This window comes from Armigeres subalbatus, chromosome 2 (assembly GCF_024139115.2).
Source record: "Armigeres subalbatus isolate Guangzhou_Male chromosome 2, GZ_Asu_2, whole genome shotgun sequence".
Taxonomy (NCBI): Eukaryota; Metazoa; Arthropoda; class Insecta; order Diptera; family Culicidae; genus Armigeres; species Armigeres subalbatus.
In genome coordinates this window covers 365,804,048-365,825,769 of record NC_085140.1, presented here as the reverse complement: position 1 = coordinate 365,825,769, position 21,722 = coordinate 365,804,048, and the positions used below count along the sequence as shown (strand labels likewise).

Here is a 21,722-nt window from a genome sequence, read left to right as displayed (position 1 = left end):
AATACATTTATAAACAAGCGATTAGCCAAATTTCAAAGGGTCCTTTTGCTCCTAGATTTGAAGTGGTAGTGATTTGGTTTTGCGATTTGATATCAATTTGCTTGTTTAATTTAGAAAAACTCCATGTAGTCTTAATGACATTGAGTTATATCGGCGGCTGTATCGAGGAATATCGATAACTCCTAAATATTTGCTTTGTTAGAATTGTTGCTAGGAGAATTTTCTTCTTTTTTAATATTAATCAAAGCGAGAGTTGGATATTTTCCTACGTCCTCCTGCTTCCGATGGCGATGTTGATTTCATTCACCATCTAACCCACTTGATCGAAGAGGTGTAATAGCGATTCCAACCAACTCCGAACACCGATAAACCTACCTTATTTCATTGACCCAACTAGGTCCAGTGGCATCTAAAAACCATCCAAGGGCTTACTCCAGATGGCGATTCCGGCCATTACCCAACCCACTATAGCGTAACTTTTCTTCATAATTCAACTAGTTCTGATAGCGATTCTGGCAATCTCATTTCCGAACTCAAATTACAGATGCTTGCAAAAACCGTAACGGAAGTATTCATTTAGTGCATCACGCAAAAATGATTGATTTGTAACTTCCTCCCCTCGACCCTTACGTCGCGATATCTGTCTAAATATCTAAATGTTTATCTTTTTAATGGGATGCTTCCGACTGTAATGCTCTATTTTGTATGACTATTATCGTCTCCTTCAGTCTTATAAAGCAGCTGAAACGTTGTTACGTCTATTTTCCGACGTGTCGGTGTATATTTCATTACCTTCTTCAGGGATTTAAAGGCTGTACAACAAAACGTAGCCTTATTATGAGATTTTAATCCGACTCTTTAAGTTTCCTTATATTATTTGCGTAAAAAAGTACAACAAAATTTCAAATAATTTAAGGGTATTTTATTCAATCCTTCTTTGTGGATTTCAGGTATCTGCTTCCAATACATCTCTGAACATTGAATGCTATTTGAAGTATGTTTAAACCATTTAACATTTTTTATTTATTGATATTCAAATTGTTCTCCAAATGTAAAATTTACGTATTTGATTTCTCTTAGTAGAAGAGGGGCGCCCAATAAACAATTCGCCAAGGGCGCTGCAAGTCCACGCTACGACTCTGCGTAAAGGCCATATGTTCGCTCCAAAAACGAACTTTTTATAGGATTATATTTATTATTTATTCGACGCGGAATCCTGTCCCATTGTTTCGTATTGAAAATTGGCCGAATCGGACTATAGGATTCGGAGTTATGGCCAAAATATATTTTTAACTAAAAAAATCTCACTTATTTTTAGGCACGCAACGCAACAAGTTGCATTCGACGCAGAATCTTGTCCCATTGTTTCCTATTGAAAATTGGCCATATCGGACTATGGGCTCAAAAGTTATGGTCAAAATACATACTAACACGCGAGAAAGGCTCCATCACCGCTAGGCAAGGATGTTATCGATCATTAAGTAATCTGCCTTCGATCATTTAGTAGTTTGTCAATAGCTCATATCAGAGGCCTGTTTCAAAATGTATTGTATGGTGGACTTGTGTGTTCGAATTCCACTATTAAAGGAGTGCTAGTGCGGTGCTAGTTGCTATACTTATACTAAATGATAATAAAACATGCAATCATTTAGTTTGAGTTACTGCTACTAGCGCTATTGAGTGAACTTTATTAGTGAAATTCAGAGTTGTAGATAAACCTTTGCACTAGAAGTACACCATACAACACATTTTGAAATTTAGCCTCTGGAATGAGTTATTGACAAACTACTAAATGATCGAAGGCAGATTACTAAATGAACGATAACATCCTTGCCGCTAGGTGGATTAATCTGTGTTTTTTTTTAATATAGGCCCAGATTTCAGAATGATGAAGGGTCATTTTTTTTTAAATAAGCTTGAAGACTTTTCCTATACACACTTACACACACACACACACACACACACACACACACACACACACACACACACACACATTCTCAGCATTTCATAATTCTATGTCTGCGGTGGACACTAAGCATTCGTATTTTTACAATTTCGATTAACAAAATTGAACTGAAATGTTATTTCCTTCAAAAACGCTGTTGAAAACGTATTGGAATCTATTATCACCTGCTAAAGTTTTTGATTTACTATTACTACTAGATTTTTTTGATTTATCGATTTTGATTAAACTTTTTGAAAAAATCTATACCTAAATTTTGCATGTTTTGTTTGAAGAAAGAATTGAAAATGGTTTTCAAAACAGACATGAATGAAAAATGAATCTGGAAAGTTATGAATTATAATGAATCTATATACTATAATCGAATAACATCGCAAAATGAGTTAGAGAATAATAACACATCCATTACTTAAATCCTAAAGCTAGTATGGGCGATCTAGTCTATTGTCGGTCTGTGTCCTAGTAGGGGGACGTAGGGACGGGTTCAGCCTTTCCAACTAACATTTAATGTCAATGTCAATGTTATTTCAACTCGTCTATACGGCTTCTAGCTGAATATGTGTGCTATATATATGATCAAGAACTTCTATTCAATTATTTCACCAGCAAGTCTGGCGAATCTATTCAGCTGTTTTTAATGTGCCTGTACAACTACTTTACAGCATGTTACACATTTTTTTATCAATCTTTACTGAACCATTCAGTAATATAATTCGCTTCAATGGCGCTTATTCAGATTTTTTGAAACTGTTAAATAAGTTTTATACAGAATAAATGAGCTCTTAACCGATAAGCTGGGTTGCTAATTCAGACAGAGCTGTTTTATGACTATCCGGGAAGTCGAAGCTCCGATGCGACATCTGAAAAAAGTTTAGAGTATGAGTGACGATGATGGAAATTCAACACGGAATATATGGGAAATAAAATTAAAAATGCATTTTTAAAATTCAAAACAATAGTCAATTAAAACTATTTGGTATACTGGATTTGACTTTTAATAAGCTCTACAAAAAACCAAACAACTTGAAAATAAAAAAAAAACTCATGTAAAGGTACTTATTTAGAAGATATTAAATTTCTACTACTAAAAGTTAATTAGCTTTCAATTAAAAAGTATTACATTTTTTTTTGAAGTATTTTAAATTTAATTTCCTATACTTCACTATGCTAAATATCAGTGATGTCACTCATGTTTGCATGTATGCACGGCAGCTTCGACTTCGCGAATATGAAAGCTGCATAAACGATAAAAGATGAAATATATTCGACACAAAGTGACTAGCTGATAGATATTTGAGTAATAGTCGAGTTTAAGGCTGATGGATTATTTTCGGAGGCTTTTCTTTTATTCAGCACTAGCAGACCTGACGAACTTCGTTTCGCCTTTGATTTATTCTCTGCTTAATTCTCGAGTTATGCAGAAATTTCTGTTTCGTTTGTATGGAAGCCCCCTTTTCAAAGGAGGGAGGGGTCTCGGACCATATTAAGAACCTTCCCCGGCTTCCTAAAATCAACTTGTCAAGGCCAAAACATTTTCGATCACGAATTCTGGGTTAGAAAACACTTTGCAATGTTTTGGTAGTTTCATATGATTGCTTTTTTTAGTTTTCATGCAAAGTGAAAGCATATTTATTTTTCTGTGTATTTATTTGACACAAGTTTAAAAGGCATTGCAAATGGATTAATCGGATCCATTCCAATTCCAATCATTATTACCCAGCAATTTTGGTGCTTTATGGCTGGCTATTCATCACCTCAGGTTAGCACAAAAGATTTCATTATTACTAGAAACCAGAATTGGATACATAAATAAAGAGCGTATTTTTTCCACAAACTACTGTTAAACTTATTTATTTCCCCCAGGTAGTAAATTGATAACTCTTCGCACAGCTCCTTATTCCCCGTCGATGCCCGTTTTAGCATTATGGCTCAGTATTAATTCCAGAATTTGGTTCTACCTCTGAGGTAATAATATATCATACAATTATTGTCCGTCGGCGACACGATAGTATCTTATTATAAATCTATATAAACGTATTGCACAAGAATTATTATTTGAATAATTGCCGACATTAATTTGTACATATAACTCCCCGATGCACCAATGTCCGCTGAACATTTATTTATAACAAACAGAGCCTAAACCGTCTAAGACGAATTAAGTACTGTCCATTTAATTCCACCAGTTAATTTTCGTTATCTTTGCAGATACGTATTTCGACCACAACTGTGTGGTCGTCTTCAGTGTCTTGTACTTGACTCGAGTCAAGTACAAGACACTGAAGACGACCACACAGTTGTGGTCGAAATACGTATCTGCAAAGATAACGAAAATTAACTGGTGGAATTAAATGGACAGTACTTAATTCGTCTTAGACGGTTTAATACATTCCACTAAACGAGCTTAATATATTTTTCTGAAACAGAGCCTGTTTTTTCCTGTTTCATTTGAATTTATTTTAATCAACCTAATAATGAAATTTGATTTGAAAAATGCAAACTAATTTTTCGTTGTCATGTCAATTCAACTATGTAGGTATTAGCTTTAAACTACTATAATCAAGGTTGTATTAAAATTAACCTCTTTTCATTTGGACCAAAGTGCAATTTGCAAATTTGCACCAGTTCTGATCAATCACGCAATAGCAAACCATTGATATGTACAGTCAGTCTAAGCTAAGCTATGATCAAGGTTGTATTAAAATATACTACTATTCAAATTTTACCTGGTAAAGTTGTTTAATTGTATATTTGAAACAAACATGTATGCTACGTTTAGTTTAGACAGAATTGAACAACTTAGTTGAATTCCATTGACGTGCCATAAATTGAACATTCTTTTCATTCAAGTGAATTGAACAAAGGTGTTGAGACGTTCAATTCGAACGACTTGTTCAATTCAATTGTCATGTTTAAACGTAGCATTGAGGTTTAAAAACTAATTTAAACTAAAGTCAACGTTATCTCACATACCGATTAAAAGCTCCCATCATCCCCTTTTATTAAATTGCACCAATGAAGTGCATCAACTATACACATTGCGGAAACAAACGCTTCTACGTCCGACAAACGGAAGAAATAGAAAGCTCCCTCAATGGATGTGAAGCTTTCGCACTGCTACAGAAGATACATTTTTCAATCTCTCCCAATTTTTACCAATGTTTGAGAATGTGCCACAATAGCGCGCGTCATGTGTTCCGAACCCAAATGAAATGTGGGGGGAAGGTGGGGATCGTATCCATGTGTATGTGATCAAAAATCCGTGCTTCGGTGAATGTCAGAATCAAAAAGCTTTGTGCAATGTTTGATTAATGGCGTTCAATTTTGCCGTGATAGAAAAGTGAAAAATTTGCACAGAAAAGTAACACGAATTCGCAACCATTTGGCAGGGTGACGGTCAAAACTTCGGTCCGGGTGGGATGGAGCTGGTGAAGGTAGGTGCTGTTGGGATTGCGCGCAATTTCAACCGAAGAAAGCTTTTTGCCAATGTTTGTTTTGATATGGACATCACCCTCGCTAGAAGAAGTTTTGATTTGATAAGTCGATAACTTCTTTTCCAACAGGAAAGGTTCTGGATGCTAATCCAGCGCGATGTGGGTCTCATTCCGGAGCATATTATGAACATACTGGATTTTTGCGGTTATTCTGCAAATTGTGCCTTGGAAGCGATTAATGATGAGAAGTTAAAAATCATCGAGCGGGAAGCTAAAGGTGAGTGGGTGGCGGGTGGATAAGGTACCGACACTGAAAATAATGTTTGCCTTTTACAAATATGTATGTCCTGATATTTTTTTTTGCCTTCTCGTTGTATCGAAAAGATATCATTTCACTCCGAAAAAAAATTGTTGGAGGATCGGAGAATCAAAATGTTTTTATATAAAACTACTCAGCTAATGAACTGAGCAAATGTATGTTTGTCCTTTTGTCCTACTCATTAATTATCGACGATTATAATAATAAGAAATAAGAAATCATTAAAAAAAAAACAATTAAATTCTTGTATTACAGAGATTCCCCAAATTTTGCGCATCTCGGCCAGTGACGAAGAGCAGATGAAGAAGTATTTTGGCAAATTTTATCGCAATCCTCAAAACTTCCACATTCTGAGCGGCGAAGCGCAACAGATCAAAATGATTGGCGTCTATCTTCGCCAGAAAGGCATCGGCAGCTATCTCAAGCTGGACGAACTGACCAGGATGAGGGAACGGCGTCGAAAGGAGGTGACGGCCACCGTTGAGCCAGTTGGCGGAACGGTTGAGGAACAGAGTCGCTTGCTGGCCGAGCGGATACATACATTTTATTTTAATCGGTAATGTACAAACTATTAATACCTCTTGCTTCTCGAAATACTAAATCCCTCTCTCCGTCCAGATGCGATGGATCGCCTACAAATGTAGAATTTTGTAACATGGTCAGCTCGGTACAGGTTTCAGTCGAAATTGGAGATGATGGCAATTTGATCGGGTACGTGATCTGTCCCCTGTGTCAATCCGAGAAGAAGCTGCGAGTATCGCAAGATCGAACCGGTCATTGGGTCCTTGCAAACATTGTGTCCCACATGAATCGGCATCTGGCAAATATGTGCAACCCGAGTCAAAATCTACCGGAGGATCCCAATTCAATCAAAAAGGTGAAACTAGAACCACAGGATTTGGACGATTCCTCCCACTATGGTGCGAATCCGTATGGATTTACAATGAGTCTGACGTGAACTGATCTACTGCAATTATTGCGTTAATGTGACTGACAAGTAAGTATTCCCTACGGTTACAGACATACATAGGTAGTTAGGCTCGGACTGCCATTGAATCAGTATTTTAATGTTCTTGTGGTACTAACACCATAGCGTTTTTATTTTCCGAACAGTTCCTTGTGCTTGTCACGTCATTTAGTTTTACTTATGTGTTAAATGGAATCGGATAGTATATAGTTTTATATCTGTATATTTTTTCAAGGTGGGTACCAATATTTAGTAATCCACAGATTTCAATTTGGACCAACGACAGAGACATTTAGGTTCATTATCTATGAGTCAATAAACCTAGGAAACGCATTAACGTGACTGACATTGTGCATTCCTTGTACATTGCATCTATCACCAATTTTTAATTTGTTTATCATGTGGCTAATTGACTTCTCCAAATGAATAAAAGTGTGCGTGATTCCGCAGTATTCCTCTCAAAGTGTTTGTGATAGTTTTGCTGCAACTGGATTACCATCCACTTTTATTTTACACATCCTACACAGTGACATTTGTGTTGGTGATTCTGGAATCCGGGAAAATTTTCTAGTTCGGACCGGGAATCATCTAACCGCTAGGCTAAGGAAGACCCTACTTTATACACTAAAAATAAATTTAACAATGATGAAAAGTGCTTTATTCATCATCTTCGGTATCTTGTTCACAATTGATAAACCTCATTTGATTGTTAATTTGTTGCAAATTTTTCTGGTTCTCCAAATGTTGATTCAAGTGTCTCATATAGATTTCTAAATCGTCTTCCTCATCATCCTCGTCTTGTTGCATGTCGTCGATTTGCTTCTCCAATGACTCATTCTCTAGATCACCCTCAGATTCTTCCGTGTCAAAATAACGTTCCTGTTCATCTTGTTCCAGAATGTCCAAATTGTCATATTCCATACTTTCGTCAACGGTCGAATAATCAAACTGCTTATCCTCTCCGGATATAAACTTGGAATACATCGTCCCCAAGAATTCATCTTTCAATAAATTTCTCTCTCCTGCCGTCACCTGGTTCACCGGAATACAAAATCTCTTATTTCGTCTTTTCGTTTCCAATTCTCGTTGAACATTCTGCTGCCGTTCTTCTTCTTCCAAATCAAAGTTTCCCCACTGAGCTCTGGAAAACTCAGGTGAGTCTGGGGGTTTTTCTTTACAGCTTTCTTCATTCTCGTCTGCCAAATCTTGCTGCCGTTCTTCAACTTCTTGCTCTTTCTTCAGCAATTCAGCGTTATCCTTATCAATTCCACTGAACAGTATCGCAACTAAACTGTCCTGCTTCGCCATGGCAGCATCGCGCACTTTTTTCTCCTGCTCTGTCAAGTACTGTCCCACAAGTTGATCATACAGCAACGGTTCTCGCTGCATCATTTCCGTTTCGCTGAAGTAGTTTCCATCCTGGACCAGCTGCTTCAATGCGGCAAATCTCCTGTTGCGCACTTCCTGCTCTCTGCCGCCGTGATGGAACCTTCGAATCTTATCCAAATAGTAGTTCACCTCATACCGCTCGTCTGGGCTGTAACAACTGGTCTGTGGCTCTTGTTCGAAGTACCGTAGATGATCCTCTTTGATGAAATTACCAAACCGGGCCAAGAACGTTGTGTGGTTTTTGTCCAGGACCTGTTTGAGTATTTGCAACTTTTCTTCGTTTGTAAGTTCGGGATCGTTGATTTGTTGACTTTTGTAGAATACTCTTTGATCACAACAAATATGGTTGAATATATCGGATTCCACGACTGCCGTTTGTGGATAACAATCAACGTTTGAACAAGGTTCCAAACTAGGAGTATTGTGGTTTTCCACTTGCATGACGGTCTTTTTGCTCTGCAAATTTTAAATTTTTATCATAATATCTAGTAGTTATCATAGATATATCTTATTTACTGATTCCATTCTTACCTAATCAAAAAACTCCAATAGAACAAGCCTATTAATTATTATTAAAAAGAACGATTAAACATTCGACTGATTTTGAATAAATAAATTATTATGTTTGTACACTGATAAAAAAATACACGTTCGATTCATGTTTTTCGGAATATGGATATTTTCAATCCGCTTACACCATCAAGTCTAGTGCAATCCACATCAACTTTGAGGAGTTCTTCACACTCTCAGATCAAATGTCAATGTTTATGACAGAATCCATTTCTGATACACTACATTATGATATGCATATCCATGAATATTCATAACAAATACACGTTCGACTCGTGTGTTTCAAAATGTGGACATTTCATTCCATGTTACACCATCAAGTATGGTGTATTTCACATAACTGAGATGTTCTTCGCAAACAGAATTCAAACATCAATGTAAATAGAAAATTCCATACTTGATACACCACGATGTCATATGTTTATCTAAAACATGTTATGAATCCATGCAAACGAATTTCAGTATGCATTTAGACGAACAATGTGTCATTATTTCAATAAAATCGCACATGTTCAAGTATGTTTCGAAAGAGTTGCAATTAGCAGCTGTAGTGAACTAACTTTACATTAAATTTCACTTCTATAAAGAAGAAAAATACCATGTTTGATTATTTATTATGAACAATTTATTCGTGTTTCTATATAAATGTTAAATCACAAATGTAAAACGATAGTGGAAGGAAGGGCAATTTATTATTCAGTAACCTGGAGCAGTGACCAGGAGGGCAGAAGGCACTGAAAGCTTCCGTAAGATGTGGATGAGGCAAATAAATAAATAAAATAAAGCAAAACTGCTAATTCAGGTAAACACAAGTACAATATTTGATTTAATTAATTTAAACAATATATTTATGAATGCCTACAAATCTACAAAGATTTTCTCAAAATCTACTTTATTTAACTTCCATATAGTTGAAAATCGTTTGGCATTGTAAGTGAACGAGAAAAAAGTCCATTTTTTGGTTTTCCAATTAATAATTTATTTCAATTGATACATCCGGAATGCGATTTCCTTTGGGTTTGAAATTAATACTAACACAAAAGAAAACTTAATGAATTTAATATATAAGTATAAATATTTCTCTACAGTTCTAAAGTTTTATTATTTCTAAATTAATGTTCTTTTTCTGGACTAACCGGCTGACCCGCTGTGACTCCTCATTCACGTTTAGTTGATTCGAAGAATACTAATTTGGTACTTTTTTCATGTATTGCATGTTCCCTTCCTGCTTCTGCGGGGTATCAATAAAGAGGATGACATGATATTTACTGATACGCCGAAGATGAATCCTCAATACCAGCTTCTTCCGACTACCCTTTACGATGTACGTTCTTCGTGACGGTTTCCCGCTGCTAGGCATCAGCACCGAAGCGATCACGTTCACCAATTCTTTTAAATGGAATTTGAACTTGTTGGTTATCTGTGTGGATAAGAACCTGATTCATCGATTGCCAGAAGATTAAAGCACTTACCTGCTCGTGAACAAACTCTTCGACCGCAGCTAGTAATGGTGTTTTATGGAATTCAGTTTTTAAATGTAATAAATACAATCTCCCGCTTCAGCTGCAATTTGTATCAACTTGATCTCATTTTATATTATAGGTCCGGAATGCGATTTCCGTCAGAGATTCGAAAACCAACGAAAGATGCTTTCCTATACTTCAACATTTGATTCGTTGAAGTTAAAGCAAAAATATGTTTCTGGAAATGGATTTCGATCCGATGACAGAAATCGGACTCAGACGATTATCTAATTATCATCATTATTTAAATATGGAAGAATCTCAAAATTCACTCGTTATTACAAATGAAATTCAACACGATTATACTTCGATGTCATATATTAAACAAGTGAATATGTCAAGTCAAGCAACCGAATTCTATTTGCTTTACACGTTAATACCTTGTGGTTTGTTTATAAACAAATGATGAGTTTCGGGTGAGCGATGTCATATGTTTTACACGTGAAATTGATTTGCTTTGACAACATGCGCAAATTCATGTGTAAAACACACGGCCTTCTCGTGTATTTTTTTATAGTGTAAATCTTGTAAATAAATAATGTTCCATGTTAGCCCATTCCGCACGGTAAAAAATATACACGTCCATGTGAACTGTTCTGCATTTGAATATGCACTACTTTGGAATCGAATCAATATCAATAGCTGAGCTCATCGCATTCAAAGACCACCACTTCCATTTGACGTGCACAATATTTTGAATATAAAGCAACAAAATAAAAAAATAGAATGGCCTCAACTCAGATTTAGGTATGTTACCTTTTGATTGAAAGTCCTTCGTCTTACCATGGCTCCATCTCACACTTCGAAATACCTCTTGAAATAAGCAGAACAGATGAAAGAACTGTCATCTATTTTTAGAACAACACCAATATCGCTCCACTCTTAAATCAATAGCCTTGAACCTGTGAATTCAATAGCATAGCACTTTCAATTCTAGTGGAGACATTATTGGTGCTGATCGAAGTGCTAATCATTTCAACATCCAGTGAGTAGCACTTTGATCAATCGTGTTGATGTTATGGAATTGTCTGCATTCAACACACTTGTGAAAGGTGTGACACCACTTCAAAATCAAAGGAATATCATTTTCAATAATAGTGATTGTAAAGTTGATCATTCAATAGATGGAACAGTTAAATTGAGCGTGTTGATTTTTTACCGTGCGAGGGTCGCACTTTATTGATTGTTGGACATTAGGATGAATATACAAAAGCAGAAATGTGGTGTCGGTACACGGAGATGAATCAGCCTAGTTTGAACCAACCAATTTTTCAAATTTCTCATAGAGCCTCGTACTTCACAGAAGCTGTCGCTCTTATTTTTCATCTCTCTTTCATAACAGCAAAAACAAATAAAAGGAATCAGTTTTGCAACCGCGAATATGTTCGGTGTCGTCCGGTGGTGCGTTTAATTTTATTGCAAATACGGAGCAACAGAGCTGATATGGATATCCTATTTTGCTTTTCTGGACAGACCATTATATGGCGAAGGAAATGCCACGGTTATGGCCCTAACGTGGAACTGAAAGGTAAGTAGCTTTTTTATAGACACGATGATAGAAAGCATCGGTAGATTCGAAGAATTCAGTTCCGGAGATTTGACCGGAGACTAAACCCATCCACCCTCACATCCTTCAATATAGCATAGCCCAACTCCGGAAGCGTGTTGCTTTTGATGATCGTTACCGGCGGTCACAAATCAAAGAAAGAATAACAGCGCAATGCTTAAGAAACGCCTGGGATTTCTGACCGGTGGTTGGATTATTCCGATGAGCAACCACAGAATAATTAAATAAAATGATTTAAATAAATAAAATTGAAAAAGAAAACCTTTTATCTCGATTTTTTCAACTCGAAATTTATATATGAATGAAGGGTGGGAATGGGGTTTCATTTCTGGATAGGCGCATGTGCTGGAGAGGTTGTCGTACAAACATCGGAGTGGAGGCCATTTGTACGGGCAACAGATTTGGACCAGGAGGAATTGTTCCGGCGAGGAGAAGCTCTGGACGGGAGGTTCGGTGTTAGAAGGAGCCAGGAGAGTTGCGAGGCGTGCAGACTAAGGAGGAGTGTTGGAATATCAGGTAAAGTGCGACGCTTCGCTGTAGATCGAAGATGGATAGGAGGTAGGCGCCAGTTGGTTGTAGTTTCTCTTGGGTAGATTAAGGAATATTGTTATGGATGTATTGTAGATACCTATTATTGAATAAAGAGAACTGGCAGAAGTATCAGTGAGTAGCCTGCCGTGGAGTGAGAGGGAACCCTAGTATTTGTTATTCTTTGTGAGGGGGTTCCCTTCTTATGGCCAACAAAAATCACATATAGAATCTTGTTAATATTATTTTATTGCTCAGAGATAAACAATAATGATTCTATAACATTCCCCAGAAAACCATACCCCAGAAAACCACTTCCCAGAATGTACCATTCCCCAGAAAACTATTTCCCAGAATGAAACATTCCCCCGAAAACCATTCCCCAGAATGCACCATATCCCAGAATTTTTTTTCATACATTTAAAAAGATTCCTGCAATGAAGAAAAAAGATTTTGGTAACTAAAAAACTGGAATGGAAAGAATGTCTCGAGAAAAAACTACAACAGTACAGTTCAATCTGACAATCTGTTTCGACGGCATGTTAAGCAATGCTGGAGTAAAAGTGTGTGTCATATTTCTGTGAGAGCATTATTATTCTGATAGAAATGTATTGAAGTCATTCCATTTTTTTAGGTTGCCACTCGTTATAAGCATAACCCAATGGACCTTATTATTCACGCCAATTTTCGAATTACATGAATGGTCGCTCTTAATTGGTTTCAGCGAACTTTGCAGGAACAAATGTAGAATTTGCAATGAGATACTAAACGCATTCTGTAAAAAGTAAGTTTGAGCAAATGTGTGCTTTTCTAGAAGCGTTAAATTATGATTTACCTTATTCCCGGAAAATGCCTATAGTAACCTTTATGTGGATTCTCCTATGCTGCCATCATACGTATACTGCCCCTATTCGCATAAGCGTCCCATGTCAGTTTTCTTCAACTTGAGAAATATGCCGTTGAGTTTTTCAAACCCGTTTTACATGGAGAAATTAAAAAAATTCTAATAAATCGATAAAACCAGCAATTTTTCTGAAAATTTGGCATAATATTTTTTATATGTATACATTGCTATGGAACTATTAAATAGACCATAATTACATTGATGTTTTTGTGCGAGTGTATCAAAATCTGGAATGTGACTGTTATGCGAATAAATAGCAAGATGGGACAAAACAAGTGGGTTTTAATTTTCAAATTTCTAGAACAAAGCCTTGTATTTTATCAGTTTTTCTTAAAGATGAGTTCATTTTTAACTTATTTATGAAAGAAAATCAAACGCGTCAAAAATCGACATGGGACTCTTATGCGAATCGCGGCTGTATATTTGTCCCATATTTGATAGGATTACTATTTACATAAGACAGTTATGCGTGTAACGACAGTATTTGAAAATTATTTAAATTTTATCCAATGAACCTGTGGATTATTATTATTGCGGGTAAATTCTGTTGGCCGGAGAAGGGAACCCCCTCACAAAGAACAACAAATACTAGAGTTCCCTCTCTCTACCACGGCAGGCTACTGACTGATACTTCTGCCAGCAGCTGCAGTTCTCTTTATTCAACAATAGGTATATACAATAATCCATAACAAATTTCCTTAATCTATACCAAAGAGCAACTACAACTAACCGGCGCCCGCTTCTTATCCATCTTCGATCTACAGCGAAGCGTCGCACACTACCTGATATTCCAACACTCCTCCTTAGTGTGCACGCCTCGCAACTCTCCTGGCTCCTTCTAACACCGAGCCTCCCGTCCAGAGCTCCTCCTCGCCGAACAATTCCTCTCCTGGCCCAATCCGTTGCCCGTACAAATGGCCTCTATCCGACGTTTGCACAGCACCCTCTGTTGACCAGCTCCTGAATGTTCCGACGCTCCTCCTGGAGTTCTGCTGACCAGCCAGCATCCTACCGAACGTTCCAACCTCCTGATGAATTCCGTCCGGCGCTACCCAAGACTTACGTGGCTGATCCATGATCCCACTGCGCCACGCGACTTATGCGGCCGATCCATGATCCCACTGCGATAACGTCGACGGCCATAACATCCCACTAAGATGGAGAACGGGAATCGTTTCTGGGCCCATAACCTGTTGGCCGGAGAAGGGAACCCCCTCACAAAGAATGACAACTAGAGTTCCCTCTCTACACTACGACAGGCTACTGACTGACAATTCTGCCAGCAGCTGTAGTTCTCTTTAGTCAACAATAGGTATATACAATAAACTATAACAAACTTCCGTAATCTATACCAAAGAGCAACTACAACTAACCGGTGCCCGCTTCTTATCCATCTTCGATCTACAGCGAAGCGTCGCACACTACCTGATATTCCAACAAGGAATACAGCGGAATCACGCACACTTTTATTCATTTGGAGAAGTCAATTGCAAAAATCCAAGTGTGTTGGTACATACATCTAATGTGCGGTTTTTCTTGAGTGTGGGTGAATTCTTAGAAGCATTCATACGGGCATTCAATCTAAGTGTTGTTTAAGTATAAGGTATGTGCTGCAAAAATGATGGTCATGGGAATTACATGGAATTGATGAGAATTGATATTTCAACAAAGTATGAGTACTTGCACATCCGGACCTCGCTAGTCCGACGACTCGTTAGTCCGGATCTCGCTAATTCGGAATTTAAACACATTAGAGTGAAATCAGTAGAGATTCAGTTTTATTCCAAATTTTCGACCACTATTCTAGTTTGCATCTGGAGCAAAATAGAACAAACATATTGGTTTCTCCAGCAGTGTTCCATTCATGTTTTTCAAATTTTCAATTAAATTAAATCATTATGTTGCTGCCAAGAAAAGCGCCGTAATTGCAAAGTGGATTGATTCGTAGATTAAGGGTCTGTCTCAATTGGATAATTAAACTCAAATTAAACTTAGAAGTGACAGTTCAATAATTATCGAATAACCCTGCTGGATGAGCAGGATTACTTTTGACACATATCGAATCATTCTTGATCGATGTCTTATTGGATTTGCTGGGTAGCACGCAGCCATTCTTATGGCCGGGTGATTTTTAAATTTTTGAACTGTCAGTTTTAAGTAAAATTAAATTTAATTCGGGAAATGAGACAGAGCCTAAATGACACATTCATACACCAAAACAGTTGAAAAATATTTGAATCTCGTGATTCAATTGTGGTTCAAATCTGCAGAAAATAGAACGGAGCGTTATACCAGTTTTATTTTTTTGACATTTGACTGGTATAAAAAATGAATCTAGAACAGCTGCTGGGAAAATAAATGTTCCAGATTCATCCCGCATAATAAAAAACAACATGTTATATGGTCAGAATCATTATTACGATGTAAGATATAGCTTCACAGTTTACGTTGCGGTTATCAAATACTTTTCGGCGATTCAACCATAACTGCTCGACATCAACGCTAAATGTCAATGTATAACATGCTGTCCCGAAAATGTTTTATATTTCCTGCATTATATGTCAACATTTTATCATACTGTCGAGCGAAATTTTGCAGGCGAAAACGGCCGATTTTTTATGGTGACATAACTTAACAACCCATTCAACATATTGTTATTTGTCAAATAACCGTACCACAAACTGTTGAAACTTTATATGAGATTGATCATATACAGTTGTCAACAGTAACGGATACTGTTGCCGACCGCACGAGAAAATGTCCATGTACAGTTTGTAATTATGCGGGATATTCAAACTGACAGCCCCGAACGATTTGAATCATAATGATTAAGAGTAAAATCAGCAATGATTGCTGATTTTACTCTAATGCTGTCAGTTTTTAAATTTGTGCTGTGATTTTGTTTTGGTTCATTTGTATGGATTTGACAGTCGGATTAACGAGAGAAACCCCGATAGTCCGGCCATACATTTGTCGGATCAGCGGGGGTATACTGTACAATCAATCGGGTTTTTTAATTTTGAAAAACATGTTGATTTTTAATATTCATCCGATAGAACACATTTTTCCGAGCTACAACATATTTTTTTCACACTCATAGACCCAATATTTGAGGTTAAAAATCCATTTTAACAGTTTTTGAAAATTTGGCAGTTATTTCACAGGATGACAGCTCGGCCCGCAGAGTAAAATCTAGTTAGGGGTGTTCAATACGCGATATTATTAGGTTTTTCGCAATTCATTTATAATAGTTCCCGTGCGAAAAATTCATGAAATTTTGAATTAAGGCTCAGTTATTATGATAGATTCCAGATATGTAATAATCTCAATACCCCTAAAAACCCAGTTGGTCAATTTTCTTGAGTGAATAGTAAATTTAAATTAGAATATTAGTTAGAAACAACCGGAGAAGAATGTTCATTTCAAGCAAAAGTGAGATTTAAAAACAACCAATTTCAAGGTAATAACAAACAATAGAGGTAATAAACTATAGAGGACGATTGTCGCTGCGGTTCGCTTTGTTATCGTCCCCAAACATGTTGGGTACCTATCTGTCAAAACGTTCTGATTTTTCCTTCGTTGACATTTAGTGCCATATCCTCGCCAGCAAAAGATGTTTCGCCAGTGACGACAGCGACAATCTCCCTCTATAGTTTATTACCTCTATTTAACAAACAAATTTGAAGTTTTAAATTCAACCAAAAAATTGCAAGTGAGAAATGTTTAATAATTAAGTGGTCAAAATATAGTTTATCAATAATGTGAGAAATATGGTTATTTTATTTAAGGTGCCTATTAAACCCATGAAGTTCGATTGCTTTGCATGAGTGGAGAGTGTCACGGCTTTACGTCAATTTTAATTAAGTCATCAGTAACAATTATTCCTTTTGAGTTGCGAAATGCGATGCGAAACGAAGCGTCCATACGATTTATTATTTACTGTTATTCCTTTGCATGCAATTTTCGAGCGCAGGCACCTTATTCATGCGTGTAAAAATAAGATAATAATTCTAACGTACGGGTTCCAAAAAACTGAACCAATAATTTTGATGATGATACGAAATAAAAATATGAACTATGGTTTTTTACCTTCTGATATTCTATACTGCCTAGAACTTAAAGTGAGTCAACATTTTTCCTTCTCTCTGCCTTGTTCAAAGCACAGACAAACAGACGTAACACTAGAGAAATTATCATCGACCATGACTTCAACGATCAATTTGAATTTGATTGATTACGCATTTCACAACTAGAGGCGTTAGCTTCGTAATCCTTCGAGTTTGACATTTCACTCCAGCGCCTTCTGGTGACGATGTCATACGAAACATTGTTTCGTGTAACATGCTCGCAAGGTGGTGGTAGAGGAGTTGAGCGATGGATTATTTCAGAAAAATGTTCAAGCTGTCACGTCTGTTTGTCTGTGTTCAAAGGTTCACCATTGATTGATTTGACGTTTCTACAACTTTTCATACACCCAAAAAAATCTGCACGTTGTTTCCACCTGAAAAAGTACGTAGATTTTTTCCACTTGATATTCACGTAACTTTTACCTGATTTTTCGATAGAATTCTCATTCTACGTGAAAATCAGGTAAGTTCTACCGGAGTTTTGGATAGAATTCACCGGACACGTAAGTTTCACCTGAATTTTCTGAAGCATTTGCAGCTACGTGTGCACGTAAAATGTACCTGAAAATTCAGGTGGAAACAACGTTTAGATTATTTGGAGTGTATGAATGAGAGAACTTTAATTTAACAGTAAGAACAAGAGAATCTACTTTCAAACAAAAAAATAACTTTTACTCAAACCAATTTTACTTTCATTTTCAAGAAAACAAAGCTCTTTTCAAGTGGAAAGTGCAAAACTTTCTCTGAAACAATGTTTGTTTTTTTTTGTGTGTAGAGGAACGGTTCGCCACTTCATCTCATAACTCCTATTTCCATCCCATCAAAAACAAAGCAATGGAAAGGATTTTGGTTTGTTTATTATTTTTGTGATTTTTTTCAGCAATGAGCACTCGAGTTGACAAAAGGAAGCGACGAATTTGGTCCCGTATTTCTTTGTTTAGCGATGAGATGGATATATGTACAGTGAGATGGAGATCGGAACAGTTCCCCTATAAAAATTGAATCACAACTCAGTTTTGCCTTAAGCACGTTTCTGAATATAAACAAGGATTTAAATGCTTTGTCCCGCGCTGGCACAAAATATATCTGGTCACTTTATCCTACACAGTGCCATAAGTGTTGGTGATTCTGGCTTTGGAGAACTCAATAGGAGGAATATATTCGAATAGGTTTTTCCTTGGGTTTTTCCATAACTTATAAGGTTTTATTTTACGTATGCTTCCCATAGTTTCCCTTATACTAATGACACACTGATGGTATTCGTACCATGGTACAAGTTGTACCACAGGTGTGTCGCCTTGTACCATGCTGGTACAACGTGGAAAACCATGGTACAATATGTACTAGGGTATATAACCGTGGTATACCACGGTCCTTGTACCACCAGTGTGTCTTTAGTATTAGGGGTCCTATATCTCGTCCTATATTAAGAGATGTGCGAATACTTTTCCAGACGATTCAGCAACGCTGTTCCTTTCGTAAACAAACGCTGCCAGCACTTACCGCGGCACAAAATGTTGGAGCTCAAACATGACTTTGCGTATGATGGCACCTTCCGATTTTGTTATCTAACGTCCAACCACAAAACAGATAGACAACATAGAACAAATTACCGTTTTCAAAATCAACTCACTGTGTGTCAACAGTACTAACAACCGACGAACGGGAAGGCCCGTATACCCAGGGTGAAAGAAAATGACAGAAAAGCATGCGCTGCTTTTCTGTCTCATGCCCGTTGTTCAGCAAAGCTTGACTTCCACCAGTAGGTTCGCTAGTGTTCCAAAATCGAAGATGAACCACATTTCAAAGCAATGATGCATATATGTTATGTGGTCCAACAATGCATTATCACTAAAATAAAAGTGCAATACAAATGAACATAATACCATTCATAAACTAGACTACTTCTACTTGCCATTGTAAAACAAATTGTTTATTAGACAAAACTTTTCGTACAATCTTTTTCATTACAGTCGCAATACCTTTCATTGTTCATTTGACTCAGATTCTGATGACATCTCTCAATGCTCAATATTAACTCAAGATGACCGCTTTCGCATATCTCCACGGGGATGACAAGCTACGCCATCTTTGTCACATCTTTTCTGAATCACCAATACGAGTGCACTGCTAATGCAACATGAACAATTGCGAGGGTGAAAATGATATAAAACGAACAAAGGCATAGACAGTACCTTGTGCAACTAGCATTCTAAATAATTGAGCAAATAAGTTGAACATTCTTAAGTTTGAAGCATGGAATCGAGTGTAAAATTGTTTTGATTGATAATTCGTTAAATTTTTCTCTATTTTCTCATGATTGTATCATGTTGCATTATTGAGTGGTATGGGCGTTTTGCATCATATTCTCCTGTAAAAACGTAAACATTCAAAATTAACGCACATACTATTACAAAATAAATCAGTATTGGGGTAATTTGACACTGGGGGATAAATTTATCCCCCAAAAAAGAACGAACAGGCAAACCTGTCAAAATCCATAGTAAAAAAATTGGATGTCGCTCCTCTGCATATCTCTGAATGTAGGATCCCTAGTTTCCCTTTCCCTCATAAAATACAGCCAAATGCTTGGTAGGTGAACGCAGCCAAACCCTCGATTATTGACAGTTCTGGCCGTCAGCTTGACAACGAGAAAAGTCATAACAAACACCCCCGCATCATTCCTCTTCCAACCCGATTGCGCTGGATCACACCAGAAACTGCCCCATGTTTGCGCTGGTGTGCGTGTGTTCATTGCGTTTGTATTAGCAATCCAAGCAAAAAAACAACTTGGTGAGCGTTTTCATACAAACTTATACCTACTCCGCGTTCGCTTTTGAGGGCATATTTATCGCATATTTTTTCTTGAATGAAAAACCTCACGTTGGTGGCAGCAAATCGACGCGATTACGTATATGCGGTTGGCTTGCTGCGAGTGCGGAAAAAAGTCCATCGATCGCGACGACTGGAACGGAACGAGCTGCTTCAACTGCTGCTGGTGGGCGGCGGCGTGATGCAGAACCCAACAACATTTACATTTCCCGCGGTACCGAATCCCGCAGTCAACGAGAAATACCGTCGGAAGTACCGACGACTCAAACGATTGATGAAGAATCTAGTCTTCGTAAGTAGCGTGGGTAGGGATGGGCATTTGGCATAGTTGGATGTTTCGATTTGAGATTGGCCGTTTTTATTTCCAGGAAAATGCTGCCCTTTGTGATCACGTTGCTCAAATTCAGGAGAATATCCTGCTAGTGAAGGAGGAGCGACGGTATCTACTGAAGAAGCTGCTGGAGCACGAAAATGATATGGAAACTCAACTGGGAAGGCCGTGTAGCAAATTGAACGAATTAATAGCCAATAGCTTACCTCCTAAACGACAGTACAAAAAAAGATCTGCTCCCGAAGGGAATGCAGCCGATTCAACCCCCAAAGGCAAAGGTCAGGGGAAAAAAGGTCGTGCTAATGCTAGTGCAACCAATGCGGACAAAAATGTTGCCAAAAAGAACGCAGCGTTCATTCAACCTGGTCATCCAACGTACCCGATGACGGTGGCCGGCTTTACGATCTATAATCTGGGCGAAATCCTTCCGGATCGGCCCGGGTACAATACTGAGTACACAATCTATCCAGTGGGCTATACGGTTAGCCGGCCGTACGGCCATTTGAAAGACCCTCTGAAGAAATGCATTTACACATGCCGTGTCCTGGACAATGGCACTCACCCGCGGTTTGAAATCATTCCGGAGAACGATACGGAGCTGACCATAACGGGGAATTCGACCGATGCATGCCACGCCACTTTGTTGCAGTGTATAAATGCATCTTTGGATTGCCGAGGCATCGACGGAAGACCTTCGGGTGATTGGTTCTTCGGGTTGTCCCATCCGACGATTTGCAGTTTGCTGCAGAGCTTTCCCAGCTCGAAGCGATGCCTCAACTATAAGGGCATCAAGAAGGAAAATTTTGCCAACATGGATAAGGCAAACGACCCGACGCTGAACTATGAGGCCCTGCAGCGACACATAACGATTTCGGCGTACCACACGATGCCGGAGATTAAAGAAGAACCGCCGGATGAGTTGCTAGACCATTCGGATGGAAATTCTTTTAGTTTATCTTAATGAGCCGGGGTTTGTTTTAAATTGAGTGATTGTATGGTATGAGAGTGAGTAATTTGAATAAAGCAATGATCTTGATGAACAGGGCTTTTTTTTAGAATGAGCATGTCACGAATCGAACACCGGAAAAAATATTGCATTGATTGCATCTAATATTGTGAAATTTTTGTGTTTATAGATCGGGATATTTGAAGTTTACTAGAAGCATCAGAGTCAAAGATAGGATTTGAATCATGCTTTTATCAGAATAAGTTGTGTCTATAATATTGATTGCATCACAATAGAGCTTAGGAATAGTAATGATTCACTC

At 37.6% G+C, this 21,722-nt stretch overlaps 3 protein-coding genes across 5 annotated transcripts; 2 read left to right on the top strand and 1 right to left on the bottom strand.

Moving 5' to 3' along the window:
- The first annotated feature begins 5,223 nt into the window (after positions 1–5,223).
- On the top strand, positions 5,224–11,717 carry LOC134213025 (uncharacterized). 3 transcript variants are annotated; one of them, XM_062691489.1, is made up of 5 exons: positions 5,224–5,397; positions 5,527–5,674; positions 5,972–6,272; positions 6,335–6,713; positions 11,508–11,717. In XM_062691489.1, the coding sequence occupies exons 1-4, from the start codon at positions 5,383–5,385 to the stop codon at positions 6,672–6,674; spliced, it is 804 nt and encodes a 267-aa protein (XP_062547473.1). In that variant the 5' UTR covers positions 5,224–5,382; the 3' UTR covers positions 6,675–6,713; positions 11,508–11,717. The 3 variants fall into 3 exon arrangements, with proteins under 3 accessions (XP_062547473.1, XP_062547474.1, XP_062547471.1); XM_062691490.1 differs by lacking the exon at positions 11,508–11,717 and adding an exon at positions 9,893–10,025; XM_062691487.1 differs by lacking the exon at positions 11,508–11,717 and having other exon boundaries at positions 5,225–5,397; positions 6,335–7,016.
- On the bottom strand, positions 7,300–8,702 carry LOC134213024 (coiled-coil domain-containing protein 97). The gene is made up of 2 exons (XM_062691486.1): positions 8,604–8,702; positions 7,300–8,528 (listed from the first exon to the last, which is right to left on the bottom strand). The coding sequence occupies exon 2, from the start codon at positions 8,511–8,513 to the stop codon at positions 7,341–7,343; it is 1,173 nt and encodes a 390-aa protein (XP_062547470.1). The 5' UTR covers positions 8,514–8,528; positions 8,604–8,702; the 3' UTR covers positions 7,300–7,340.
- An 8,333-nt stretch (positions 11,718–20,050) lies between the features above and the next one.
- On the top strand, positions 20,051–21,494 carry LOC134213022 (transforming growth factor beta regulator 1). Its single transcript, XM_062691484.1, has 2 exons — positions 20,051–20,415; positions 20,492–21,494. Exons 1-2 carry the CDS (start codon positions 20,161–20,163, stop codon positions 21,413–21,415), a joined length of 1,179 nt encoding a protein of 392 aa, XP_062547468.1. The 5' UTR covers positions 20,051–20,160; the 3' UTR covers positions 21,416–21,494.
- Positions 21,495–21,722: the final 228 nt, after the last annotated feature.

Coding starts and splice junctions, on each gene's coding strand:
- LOC134213025 (XM_062691489.1), top strand. Junction 5,675..5,971: donor CATCGAGCGGGAAGCTAAAG/GTGAGTGGGTGG, acceptor CTTGTATTACAG/AGATTCCCCAAATTTTGCGC. Junction 6,273..6,334: donor CATACATTTTATTTTAATCG/GTAATGTACAAA, acceptor CTCTCCGTCCAG/ATGCGATGGATCGCCTACAA.
- LOC134213024 (XM_062691486.1), bottom strand. CDS start 8,513: ATGCAAGTGGAAAACCACAATACTCCTAGTTTGGAACCTTGTTCAAAC.
- LOC134213022 (XM_062691484.1), top strand. CDS start 20,161: ATGAAAAACCTCACGTTGGTGGCAGCAAATCGACGCGATTACGTATAT. Junction 20,416..20,491: donor TGATGAAGAATCTAGTCTTC/GTAAGTAGCGTG, acceptor TTTTATTTCCAG/GAAAATGCTGCCCTTTGTGA.